General features: G+C 45.3%; 1 protein-coding gene across 1 annotated transcript in view; it reads left to right on the top strand.

Moving 5' to 3' along the window:
• Window positions 1–5,149, top strand: part of EIF2B4 (eukaryotic translation initiation factor 2B subunit delta) — an 89,343-nt gene extending 84,194 nt beyond the window's left edge. The window contains exons 12-13 of the mRNA XM_085613290.1: window positions 3,845–4,025; window positions 4,883–5,149. Of these exons, the coding sequence (XP_085469416.1) occupies window positions 3,845–4,025; window positions 4,883–5,082 (381 nt within the window). The 3' untranslated portion in view covers window positions 5,083–5,149. The remainder of the gene's footprint in view (window positions 1–3,844; window positions 4,026–4,882) is intronic.
• The last annotated feature ends 7,451 nt before the right edge of the window (window positions 5,150–12,600 follow it).

Below are 12,600 nucleotides of genomic sequence, written 5' to 3'. Positions count from 1 at the left end.
AATGCCTGGTAAGTGAATTGCTTGAATCAAAGGATTCCTTGCACTAACTAATGCCATATTGACTGATCATGTATGGAAAGGATCCTTAATCTGGTATCCCCTTTGTTTAGTCGTGGTGTTGTCTGTTTAAATTAAAATCCTTTTGGTCACTAGAGATGGTGCAAACGCTTTCAAGACTAAGTAGACCGCTTTCATTTCCGAAATGTTCATGTGGTACAGTTTTTCTTTCTGTGACCATTGTTCTTGTATCGTTCGATCTTACAAATGTGCTCCCCACCCTGTCAGAGATGCATCTGTGACTATTGTGTGTTTTGGAAGATCCTGAAAGAAAGACATTCCTTTTAATAAATTCCCTCTCTTGCACCACCATATCAAAGATTGTTCAGCCTCTGTTGTAACGGAAAGTTTGTTTTCCCAATTGTCCTAGTGAGACCATTGGTCCTTGAGGCACAGCTATTGTGATCTCATCCTGAGACGTGCATTCGACACTAGGTAAATGCAAGACGCCATGGACCCTAGTAGGGTTGAGATCTGTAGAAGCTGTTGGATGAGGCATTTTAAATAATAGGTGACATTTCTGAAAAATGGTAGACACTGCCCTCCGAAGGATACTTTTCTGCTTTGGTAGTGATTAGGGTGGCTCCTAGATAGTCTATAAGTTGATGAGGTGAAGAGTGACTTTTTGCGGTTGATATGTAAACCTAGTTCTGTTAAGAAATTGATCATCATATTGAAATCCACTTGTGCTTGATGATAAGAGTCTGCCTTTATCAGTCAATCATTCATAAACACCGCGGGTGGATACGTCCTCCCCTTGTAATGTATCATAAACACTAGGATCCACCCTCCAGGGACTCAGTAGAGGGTTTTAATTCAAGGGTCATGTGCATTACCTACAATGGTTGGAAGCACATAGTGTTTCTTACTTCACACACCAAAAGGGCCCTTGGTGTCATGCTTCATCATAGGGGTCTTCGCGCCCCTCTACGGGATGCGGCGTGCTACTACCTACTGATACGCGGGAGCACTGATATTTGTAAACTGTGTGGTGTAGGAATGAGTGAGTGGAAGGGTCATGGGTGAGTGAATGTGAGTGTTAAAAGATACCTAGCTCCTGTGGAGTAGAAACTTTATTATTCCATGGGGCCGGTGTTATTAAAAAGGTGTGGGTCGGAGGTGTATTGTTTCAATGCACAAAGCCTCCTGTGTGTGTCAACATGTTTCGAAGCGTGCTGCTGCTTCTCCAGGACAAGTAAACAGATCCCTACCATTCTCACATAGATCTCATGACAACGTCAAAATTCCTATAGTGCTATATAAACAGGTAGTGAATGCTACGTGTTAAAGACAGGCTTGTCTTAATATAAAATATGATACCAAATCGGATTGTCATAAAGTGTAATTTGTTGTAATAAAAGGCAATGCCCCATGAGCCTTAGAAACTAGGGGGACAAGGTGCCTATTGCACTATGCACCAGAGTACTGCCTCGTAAAAACGTCTCCTCCTCGCGGCTCCATATCTCCATACCAAGGGTAAGGTGGGTCTTGGTGAAGCCCTTTGTTGTAGCATTTCCACTATAACAAACTGAGGACTGCGGCGTTTGTAATTGTTTTATTCAGTTTATTAGATCCTCTGACTAAAACCTCTTCAAATGTCAGAACGTCATCTACGGGAGATGTTCTTATGGGTGATCCTGCCGGAGAAGTTAGGTTGAGTATGAATCGGGGGGGGGGGGGGGGGGTGAGTTCTAGTCTGTGATGGAGATTGAGAAAATGTTCTTCTTTTACGTTCTTTTAGCATTAAATGTCTTGGTGTGGAATACTGTGGATGGCCTTCAGTACGAAGAGAACCCTGTTGGTGTAGGTCTTGGTTCTGATGTTATAGGACGAGGTATCATACTTAAAAGGTAAAATAGGTCTTGGAGGCAAATCATGAGGAGGATGGTGTTCCTGAACAGGATCATCCTGAGGCATTATCAAGGTTAGTCTAGTTCCTCTATCCTCATCTGGCTTAAGCAAGTCAGAAATCCAAAACATAGAAACGGCTGATTGTCTCAACATTGATCTTCTTGATGTCAATCGTCTCGACGGCAACCCTGACGTTGACATCATAGAAACTGATCTTCTCAAAGTTGAACGTTGCTACATCGGTGTTGAGTGCTCCACAATCGACAATATCGCCGTCTGAACAGAAAGTGATGTACCACAGGTGTCATTGTCGGCGGTGCTGTTCTCATGCTCCTTGACGACCAGCAAGTTGGTGCTGACGGCTGTCTCGAAGTCGACCGGTGTTCTCTAGAAAGATAAGAATGACCAGCAGGATAATGATGGTGTTTTTATGTCTTCTCTCACTGGATCTTCCTGGATGGGATTGTTTAGAGTGAGAAGGTCTTGTTCCAGAAGGATGCCCTTCTCTGTCCTCTTTTCTTTGTTTTTTCTTCTCTTCCTCCAGTAATAAGTTCTCCAGTTTGCCTCCCAAGCGGATGCCCTCTTGATCTTTTAGGGCTCTCTGACATTTAAAAAAAAAATGTTTTTATTGATTTTAAACAATTTAAACGTACAATCAAAACAAATCATGAATACACTGTATAGGTTGATTATTGGGTGACCACTCTCAGACATTTTTTGACAAAATTCACACTCTTTAACCCCTTCCATGCCCATGACGGAACGGTTCCGTCATGAGCATCGGTTGTGCTGTGCTCATGACGGAACCGTTCCGTCATGGCCCCGCCCGCGCTCGAACCCTTCAGCACCGCGGGGGAATTCCCGCCGCGCTGAAGGGGTTAACAGAGTGAGAGGCAAGCAGCCTACACACGCCAAATGGGGGTTTGAAGCGGCCTTTTTTCACCAAAATGCAGGGCACTTCACAAAGAGTAAAAGCATTCTGAGAAATAAATCACCACACTTGATGGAAAATGGTGAAAAAAATGTATTATAACCTCAGAGAGGTCACAAGAAGAATTAACTTTCAGATTGAAAAGTTAAAACTCTAAACTGGATAAAGTAACCCAGAGAGCTTTCTCAGATACTTTCAGCATGAGCTGGAAAATAAATTGAGACTGTGATGCAAACTGCCAGTACTGCGCATGCTGGGCTGGTAAACTACTGGCTCCTTAAAGTAACAGTGAATTTTTTTCTTACAGTCGGTGAACTGTTGACCTGACATGCTCTTTTTTATTACTTCGTTTACTGTCTCTGCAGGTGCTCAATGGAAGTGTTTCTAATTCAACTCAGGATTGCCTTTTTGTCAGGTGTTGCAATGTGTTTATATATGATCAGATACTTTTATAAGACAAAAGATTTCAGTCAAAAAGCAGGCCTGTCATTACATATTAGAGATACCTCTACACTATGAGGACTGAAGTTTTACCTCCTACTAATGAGTTTTTTAAGATTTGTAGATAGTGTTCCGGGACCCCTGCAGATGCATGGGGAATATTCTGTGTTTGATTATCAGTGAGGATCCTACCATGCAGAATTTTAGGTTACCATTTCTTAGCTAATCTGAAAAGGTGAGATACAAGTGGGTGAGATTATCTCATGTTCTTGCCAAATAGGGCTATTTGGATCTTCTGACCCAGCAGTATCCAGAAAGAGGTTCCTCCTATAAATCTCTTTCCAAACACAACACCAACATATGCTGGTTCTTTGCTATTCAAATATTTTCACTTGCATTGGAACATGCATAGCCTAGAATATGAATTTCGACACTTTAATAGGAATAGTTGCCTGCACAGCCTAGAAAATGTTTTGAACAATGTAATTACTTGATTAGGAAAGGAGCGCACAGTTGTCACATTATGAGATATAAATATTGATCCATTTCTTTCTCTTTGTACAGGTTTCTAAGGTTCTTCTGGGAGCACATGCACTGCTGGCCAATGGCTATGTTATGTCTCGACTGGGCACATCCCAGATTGCACTGGTGGCCAAAGCATACAATGTCCCAGTCCTAGTGTGCTGTGAAACCTACAAGTTTTGTGAGCGAGTGCAGACAGATTCCTTCGTCTCCAATGAACTTGGTATGGGATCCGTGTGATCTTTCTATAACATTAATAAGGGAATGCAATGGGGCTAATTCACTAGGACTAATAGTTATACGCTGTAGAGAATTGATGATGTAAGCGGAGCAGGTACTCTGCATAGTTGTCGTGGCCTGTAGATTTTAAGATCTAGAACAACCAGCAAAATGTTTTAATGTTGCGGTGGGGACATAGAACAAATGTGAGACTATCTGCAGTAAGTGTGGAACCTTTTTGATAATGTAAATGTGTCTGCTTTGTATAATTTAAGGATGTTCCTGTTCAGAATTTGTAGACTTCTGCTTCTCCTTGGCAGTTACGTTGTGTCTGGACCTGGACAGGTTTCAGTTTTGTATGTTTCAACCTTTCTAACAAAGGAAACTTTCAAGTCACCAAGTTTTCAATGACTTTAATCAGTTTGTCTAAATGAATGGAAAGCCAAATGCATGTGCCTTACAAAGAAGCTTGGAGGGTTAATTCGTGAATTATTTTCTCATAGGATGTCTACTCTACTTTGTATTTTGCGAGAGACAAACACTGAAGTGTGGAACTTTAGGTTGTGATAGACTTTAATCTTTGGTCACCTGCTGGAAGTTTAAATGAACAGAAAATAACATTTATTACGGGGTGGAATCGCAGGCTGGTCACAAGTCTATTCTAACCTTCACAGTACCACTGACCGAATACCTAAATGTGGGTCCTAGAAATAGTTTACTGTCCATCTTTCACAAAGTCAGATTTACATCAGTCCACAATATAAAAGTAAACCCTCCACATTCTTATGACAATTATGTCATTTTGTGAGGATCCTTCTAAAAGCTGGGAAATATTTCTAATGGTATATTTCTTTTTTGTAGATGACCCAGATGACCTGATTTTGACCCGGAATGGGAAAGCCCCTCTGGAAAGCTGGAACAGTAACACATCCTTGCACCTCCTGAATCTTGTTTATGACGTAACGCCACCCGATTTTGTAGACCTGGTCATTACAGACCTGGGGATGATTCCATGTACCTCCGTGCCAGTGATCCTGCGGGTTAAGAATGTGGAGCAGTAGTAGGAGTGGTGGCAAGGGGAAGAGGAGCATTGTGTATTTTACCTGAATAAACTTATTGCATAAAGTTTCCTATCTGACTGTTTCACATCAGTGAAGAGCTGGAGCTATTCATGTTCCCCACACATCTCTTTCAGCAAGAACATTCATGCCCATCCTCTTAGGTCTTGTACCCAATGCGCTGTGAACTTTACTACAAAGGTTTTCAGTGGGCTCTACCCAGAGCAATCCAGATGTACTAGCAGTCTGCCTGCTGTTCACTAAAACAATGAGTGAAATGGAGTACTTTAGTGCATGCAAGTTCATGTGCATGAAGGAACAGCCCGATTTAACTAATAGCCATGTACAAGTATCTAGGAGTATGGTGCTGAACATTCATTAACGGATTTGTAGTCAACACAAGAAAAAAGGACAAGTATTGTCCATTGGTTTAAAAAAAATTAGGTATGCCTAAAAAGCAAGAAGGAATAGTATAGGCCTGCTAGTTATGCTAGCAAGTAAAACTGATGGATGTATTTTTTCGGAAAAGAAGGAAGAAATGAGCAGGATTGTGGTATTGCATTTAAATACAAAATCCTCCTTGGTATCATCAATCACATTTAAGTTTAAACGCTGAACTACTCGGTACAGAAAGAAAACGTGGTACTAAGTTGATACGTTAAAAAATATTTGTAGAGCGCACATACACCATACGGTTTCTTGGCGCTGGTTTTAAGGAATAACCTGCAGCTCATTGATTCATTCATAAGCTTGGGAGAACAACCACGTTTTTAGAAGCCTCCTAAATTGTAGGTAACACGATGAGAATCTGATGTTGGAGGGGAGCGAGTTCCAAAAACGAGGGTCCAGAACAGCAAATCTAGATCCACCTAGTCTCTGCCTTTTAAAGGTGGGGATGACCAGGAGGTTAAGATAGGATGACCTCAGGTTCCGGGCAGGGGTATCTCTCTGGATGAAGGTAGATACAGATTCCGGGCAGGGGCCATGTAGGGATTTAAAGATGAAGCATGCAATCTTAAAAGCACTGCGTTGTGTTACTGGTAGCCTGTGCAGCTTCCTCATTAGAGGAGTGATGTGGCACTACCTCGGCTGCTGGTAGATGGGTCTAGCTGCCTGGTTTTGTACCATTTGCAATCTTCTTAAGTGAACCGGAAGGCCGAAGTAGAGCGAGTTTGCATAATCAGTGTGAGAGATGACCGCAGGAAGAGCAACCTGGATAAGAGGTTCAAAAGTTAGGAATATACTGATTTTCCTGATCTTCCGAAGCTGAAAAAACATGTGGAGACTACAGACCCGATCTGAGACTTCAAAGACAGATCACTATCGATTGCGACTCCGAGGCTCTTTGCTGAGGTCGAGGGTGAAGGTGACCTCCCCAACTCAGCAGGCCAAAAATTCGAGTTCCAAAGATTTCGAGAACCACAGACTAAGAAAAGTTCTGTTTTGTCTGGGTTTAATTTTTAAATGGTTGTGATTCCTCCAGTATCTCATTAAGTGTAAATGGTGTGCACAAGTAAGGCATCACATTTCGTTGACAGTACACAGAGGAGCAAGACCTCTGACCTCCTGGTCAGTCACTGCTCTCCCATCGCGCAGCTCTGTCGTTTTGCCACTGCCATTATCGCCTTCTCGTGATCCAGGTAGGTGTTCGAGGCCCTCCTCCACACGCAGGCTCGTGCCTGCGCCTCATCCCTGGTGGTCTAGTGTCTGCTCTTCTGCTAGTCCTGTGTGTGTGTGTGTGTGTGTGTGTGTGTGTGTGTGTGTGTGTGTGTGTGTGTGTGTGTGTGTGTGTGTGTGTGTGTGTGTGTGTGTGTGTGTGTGTGTGTGTGTGTGTGTGTGTGTGTGTGTGTGTGTGTGTGTGTGTGTGTGTGTGTGTGTGTGTGTGTGTGTGTGTGTGTGTGTGTGTGTGTGTGTGTGTGTGTGTGTGTGTGTGTGTGTGTGTGTGTGTGTGTGTGTGTGTGTGTGTGTGTGTGTGTGTGTGTGTGTGTGTTATCCTATTTCTGTTTTTGCCTCTTTCTTTTTCCAGTTTTTTTTACTATTCCTTTCTATCTGTTTTGCCTTTCCTGTTTTGCATTGCCTTTCCCCTGGCGAAGTTGTAGGTATTGCAGTCTTTCTGATTCAGGGAGAGTAAAATCTTGTCGCAATTGCTGGAAAGGGATCACCCCAGTCTCATCCATCATGTGCCCTATCGCCAGACATTCCGATCGCCTCCATTCCGTAAATGCCTTGGGGTCCAGCCCTGGGGTGAAGTCAGGATTATCAAATAGAGGGGTCAGTGGTTAGGGGAAAGAGGTAAGACCATATTTGGTGTTTGTTTGGTCCAGTACTTAATTTGTAATAAAGATACGTGCCCAGGTCCTCGTCAGGAGGCCTTGCAACTTGCACCACCCACTGCCCCTTCCTGTCCACGACAGAACCAACACAACTACTACCCAATTGCATTCCTGCATGTGTGACATACCAGACTGTCTTTTCCAGGGCCCCAAAGCTATAAGAATAGTTTGGGCAGCAGGTATTAGTCATTTTTAATGTATATTGAAATTGTAAACAACTGCTGTTGTGCTCACCTCTAAATCATACAAACATCACTACCATGTGGCGGACTGTCAGAAGTGGCGGGGTTGACAATTAAGTGCTGGTGCCGAGCACCGGAAACCACTGGCCCAAATTAACCACTGGTTTAGTCCCATGCCTCCATACTCACTCGCCTGATGGGGAGAGGTAGAGGTTTCTTGGTCTATTGGGTTTCTTAAGGAAGGGAACCTTCCATAGGGCGGTAACTGCCGCTGCTTTGTCTTGTAAAAGCCAGTGTTTTTCCGATTCTGGTTGGTACCATTCCACTAAATACCGTATCTGTGCCACCTGGTAGTACTTTTGGAGATCAGGGCTACCCAAACCTCCATATTTGGGTGGGGTGTAGCACAGTTCTTTTTACATGCAGGGTTTCTTTTCGGACCAATGAATTGAGAGATTTCTGCTTGTAACTTGGCAAGCATTCTTTTGGGCGGGACTAGAGGCAGAGTTTGGAATAGAGTATTTTGGGGAGTATGGTCATTTTGACCGCGGCAATTCGGCCTAACCAAGAAATCTGGTGGTGTTTCCAGTTAGTCATCTTGTGTCTGACCTGCCGTAAGAGATTTTCGTAGTTTATTGTTGAAGTGTTGGCACCAGTTTGATTCCCAAGTAGGAAAGCGCATTGGGTAGCCATTGTATATGATATTTTGTTTGTAGTCTCGTCGCTAGTTCCTGGGGTATCGAGAGGCCTGGTGCCTGCGACTTATCCATATTGATTCGAAAACCTGATGCCTGGCTATATCCCTCGAGTTCTTCTAGAAGTACTGGTAAGATGTGGGCAGGGTTATCCAAAGTGAGCAGTGTATCAGCTGCATAAAGGCTTAAGGAGGTGATAGTAGTTCATAATTCGCGCTTTAAATTTTTCGCCTAGGCCAAAATTGTTATAACCTGTTCTAGGAAAGGCCAGTGCACCCTATCAAAGGCCTTTTCGGCATCGATGGCTAATAACCTATTCTCCCTTGGGGTCCATGTGATTTTTCGATAATGTGTAAAATATGTTTGGTGTTATCTCCCGTTTGTCTGTGTGGGATAAATCCGGCGTGGTCTGGATCTCTGATTGCGGGCAAGAGTGGTCCCAAACTTTGTGCAGAAATTTCGGTAAATAATTTAAAGTCAATATTGAGAAAGGAGATCGGTCGATAGGAATTGCACTGCTGTTTATCCTTTCCTGATTTGGGAACTGCCGAAATAGAAGCAGCTAGCATCAATGCGGGCATTGCACCAGGTTGTGTGAAGGAATTGACGAGCAATGTCAATATAGGGGCCAGAGCGTGACAGAATGTTTTATAGAAGATGTAGGGATATACATCCAGTCCTGGGGACTTGGAAGGTTTTAGATGAGAAATAGCTGAGATTACCTCTTGGGGACTTATATCGTCCTCCAGCTCCTCTGTCTGCTCCTGGGTGAGGCGAGAGGTATGCGCTTCTTGGAGGTAAGCAATACTGTCTAAATGGTCCAGGTCTTGTCTTGTGTATAATTTTGCATAAAACTCCTTGCAGGAGTTTGCTATGTCACTGTCATCTGTGATAAGCTCGTTCTCTCGGGATTTTAATGAAAGGACTCCCGTTGCCTGGCGTTTCATGCGTAATTTATTGGCTCTGAGTCAGCCACACTTGTCCCCTTCAACATATTAGGCATGCTGTAGATGGAGTGCTGCATGTTCAGCTCGGTCAAGATCTAGTCCAGCTAGCTGAGCGCGCAGTTCAGTTAGCTGGCTCTACACTCTTGGTGCACCAGTACGGCGGTGGATGCGTTCTAGTTCCTTGACCTGGGTGGAGAGGTGTCTCTTTTCTCTCCGTAGCGCACTCTCAGCAGCTGAGATAGAGATGAACTCCTCCCCTTATAACTGTCTTCAGTTCATCCCACAGTGTTGCTATAGATACGTCAGGGGTGTCGTTTATAACTGTCTTCAGTTCATCCCACAGTGTTGCTATAGATACGTCAGGGGTGTCGTTGAGTGCTGGGTAATTAACAATAGCTGTTTGGATTTAGGATATCACTGCGGGATGCTGCAGCATCCTTTCACACAGGCGCCATGTCCAATGGGGGGGAGGGGGCTATGATGGGGTTACTGACAGAGTGTCACCGCTGAATGATCAGAGTGTACTGTTGGGAGAATGTCTGTTTCTGTTAAGTATGGATAGTCTTCGTGCCCAAGAAGTAATCTAGTCTTGCATATGTTTTGTGTGCATGAGAGTAAAAGGTGTATTCACGTTATTCTGGGTGGTAAGCCCTCCAAATATCACGAAGCCCCAGATCTCTAACACACTTATACCTGCTCTTCGAGAGTCTCCCAGTCTGACCATGTTGTGCTGATCTGTCGAGATCTGTGTTGAACACTAGATTAGGGTCTCCCCCAAGAAGAACCTCAGTGTCTGCTGTGGAAAGTGCCTCTGTTAATACCTTATGTAAGAATGGTTCTTGGCCGTCGTTAGGAGCGTATAGTGATCCAATTATGAAAGTCATTTTCCCCAGTGTGATCGGGTATGTGAGTAATCTGCCTCTCAGCTCTTGCCTCCTTTCGTCCAATTGTCCCCTTAAAAGAAGGGGCTATTAGTATAGCTACACCCGCTGTTTTGGAGGGAGCGATGAGAAGAATTGTTGTGGAAATGCCTGAGACCAGAGACCGTGGCAGTACCCGGATATGAGGTGTGTTTGTTGGAGTAAGCGTATGTCCGTACCTGAATTCTTAAGGTAGGATAAAATAGATTTACTTTTAACTGGGCCTTTTACACTTGGGGTTAATATTTTGAGGGTGCTGTCTTGCATCACGTTGTAGGAAAGGGGTTAGTAGTGTTCGTATGGGCATGTGCATTACGGAAAGGTGAGGCGATCATCTGGGCAGGAGTATTGTGCGAGGTGCAATTATGGTGAATCTAAATACAGTCCCCAACAATGTGTAAACTAAAGTATATAGTGTCCGTGACCTAGTTCCTGAGTCAGACTTCAGTCTTCCAGGTCTGAAGATCAAAGAAAAAGGGGTCCAAAGTGTGGCCGGTGATCCAGGCCCTCATCCCGCCCCTCTGAGGCCATGTGCACATTAGATACTCATCTCTGCAAGGATCTTATGAGTCATCTGTTTTGGTGAGGACCTCTGGGATAGAACGGAGTGCCACCTGTTGGCCCTCTGCTATCTCGGTCTCGTCTAGGCATGTTGGACTGCTCTTCTTCCCGCGATTCTTTCCTGCCTTGGTTTTTGCGTAACCTTGTGTGGGAAGGTAATGTTGATGATTGATCCTCATGTTTGGGGTCATTGCCAAGGATTTGGAAGGTTTAGTTCAAAGAACGTAGTTGGTGAAGCTTGCCTCCTAGGTGGAATATAATACAGAAAGGGTGGCCCCGGGAGTAGGCCACTCCCTTTTCTTGTAGGTGCTGGGTGACCGGCCTGAACTCACAACGTCTTTGTAAAGTAATCTCTGCTAGAACTTGAAATGGTATAGGTGTCTGGCCTCGAAATTTATGGGGGGCTTTCACGCGCTTCACGAGGTATGTCGTCTTTCATAGGGGAATCATTGAGGCACAGTCTGCCGGGGGAGCCCCTTCTGGGCGTGCTCTCCCAAATCGATGAGCACGGTCTATTTTGATAAGTCTCGGCGGTTGTTCCCAGGATATGATGGAAAAGGTCCCCTACATATGCAAATATGTCTTCTCCTTCAGCCTTAGATGCCACTCCCCATATGCGTATGTTGCTGCGTCTAGACCTGTGACCTTCGAGGTCTTCAGTGTGAGCCCGGAGGTCCAGGTGTTGCTCTTGGAGTCTGAGGACCTCCTGTTGTAGGGAGTGCATCTCCCCTTCATAGCTGTCTCCACGTTCCTCTAGTGTTACAACACAGTTTCCCAGGGAATCTATGTTCCTTCGGACATCTCTGATATCCTGCGATAGGTCTTGCTTGAATTCCTGGAGATCATCTCTGAGGGAGGAGAACAAGGATTCCAGAAAAGCTCCAGACACTGGCTTGTCCGTTGCAGCCTCGTCTAGGGCCTGAGATGCGTCTTGGGGGGTGGGTGACTCGATCTCCAGCCACTGTGCTCGTAGGACCAGTAAGCATGCCCTTGATCGTGCGTTCTTTCTTGGAGCAGGCAGAGGCCATCTTGTAGTGTGTGCTTGTCAAGTCTTTTGTTGCGGAAAAGCTACTGTAGTACAATCGCGTCAATGGGGCCTCCCTTCACTTGCTGTATTATCGGCTTGGAGTGCGCGCACTTTGGCTGCTTCAAGAGGCCATGTCCTCTGTTCGGGCGGCAACCAGTATTCCAGCTTCGTGCCCGCAAGGGCTAGTGGTGATGGCGGGCAGCTGGTGGATCCTAATTGCAGTTGAGGTCTCACTCCGTTGCGCTGACCAGTTCGAAAGAGTCTTGAATGAGGGGTCCCTCCTATGGGCTCTCTTGGAAGAGGGCTCAGCACTGCTTGGTTCGCAGCTGATTGTGGTCAGCCTTCTCCAGCTTCTAACCTTGTGAGCCTTGATGTGACAGTTCTCCAGGCGGTCTGTTCGCTCTTGGTCTCCCTGATCGTCTGCCCGCCTAGGTAAGTTCATCCAGGGTAACCCTTTTAGGGATCTACTGCTACTAGCGTCGGTGTGACAACTTGGTGGTTCAGGGCCGCATTGGGGGGGCGAATGTGTCGCTCTGCGTTTCCACTTTTCTCCGATCGCAGACTGGTGGCAGGGTCGGGGCTAAGGTGCCAGGGTGAGCGAATGCACGGTCTTGCTTGTGGCCCAATCCAGGTGTATGTGGATCGCCCTGTATAGGTCCGGCCTCTTCGTTGGAGCTCTGTCATCTCTGGGCCCAGGAATTGCTGTGGGTGGGGGGGCTTCTACTCTTCGCCTCCACTGGTCTATGGAGTCGTGATCCGGGTGCTGTAGCAAGCCTACCTGTATAAGTACCACTCGCTCCTCGCAAGTAAAAGTGCCTGGTCGGCCTGTATCTCTCTTGGGCCGGGCGGTTTTGTG

The sequence above is a fragment of the Triturus cristatus genome, chromosome 6 (genome assembly GCF_964204655.1).
Source record: "Triturus cristatus chromosome 6, aTriCri1.1, whole genome shotgun sequence".
In the NCBI taxonomy this organism is placed as follows: Eukaryota; Metazoa; Chordata; class Amphibia; order Caudata; family Salamandridae; genus Triturus; species Triturus cristatus.
Note: the sequence above shows the minus strand (reverse complement) of the source record. Positions and strands in the feature narration are given on the sequence as shown.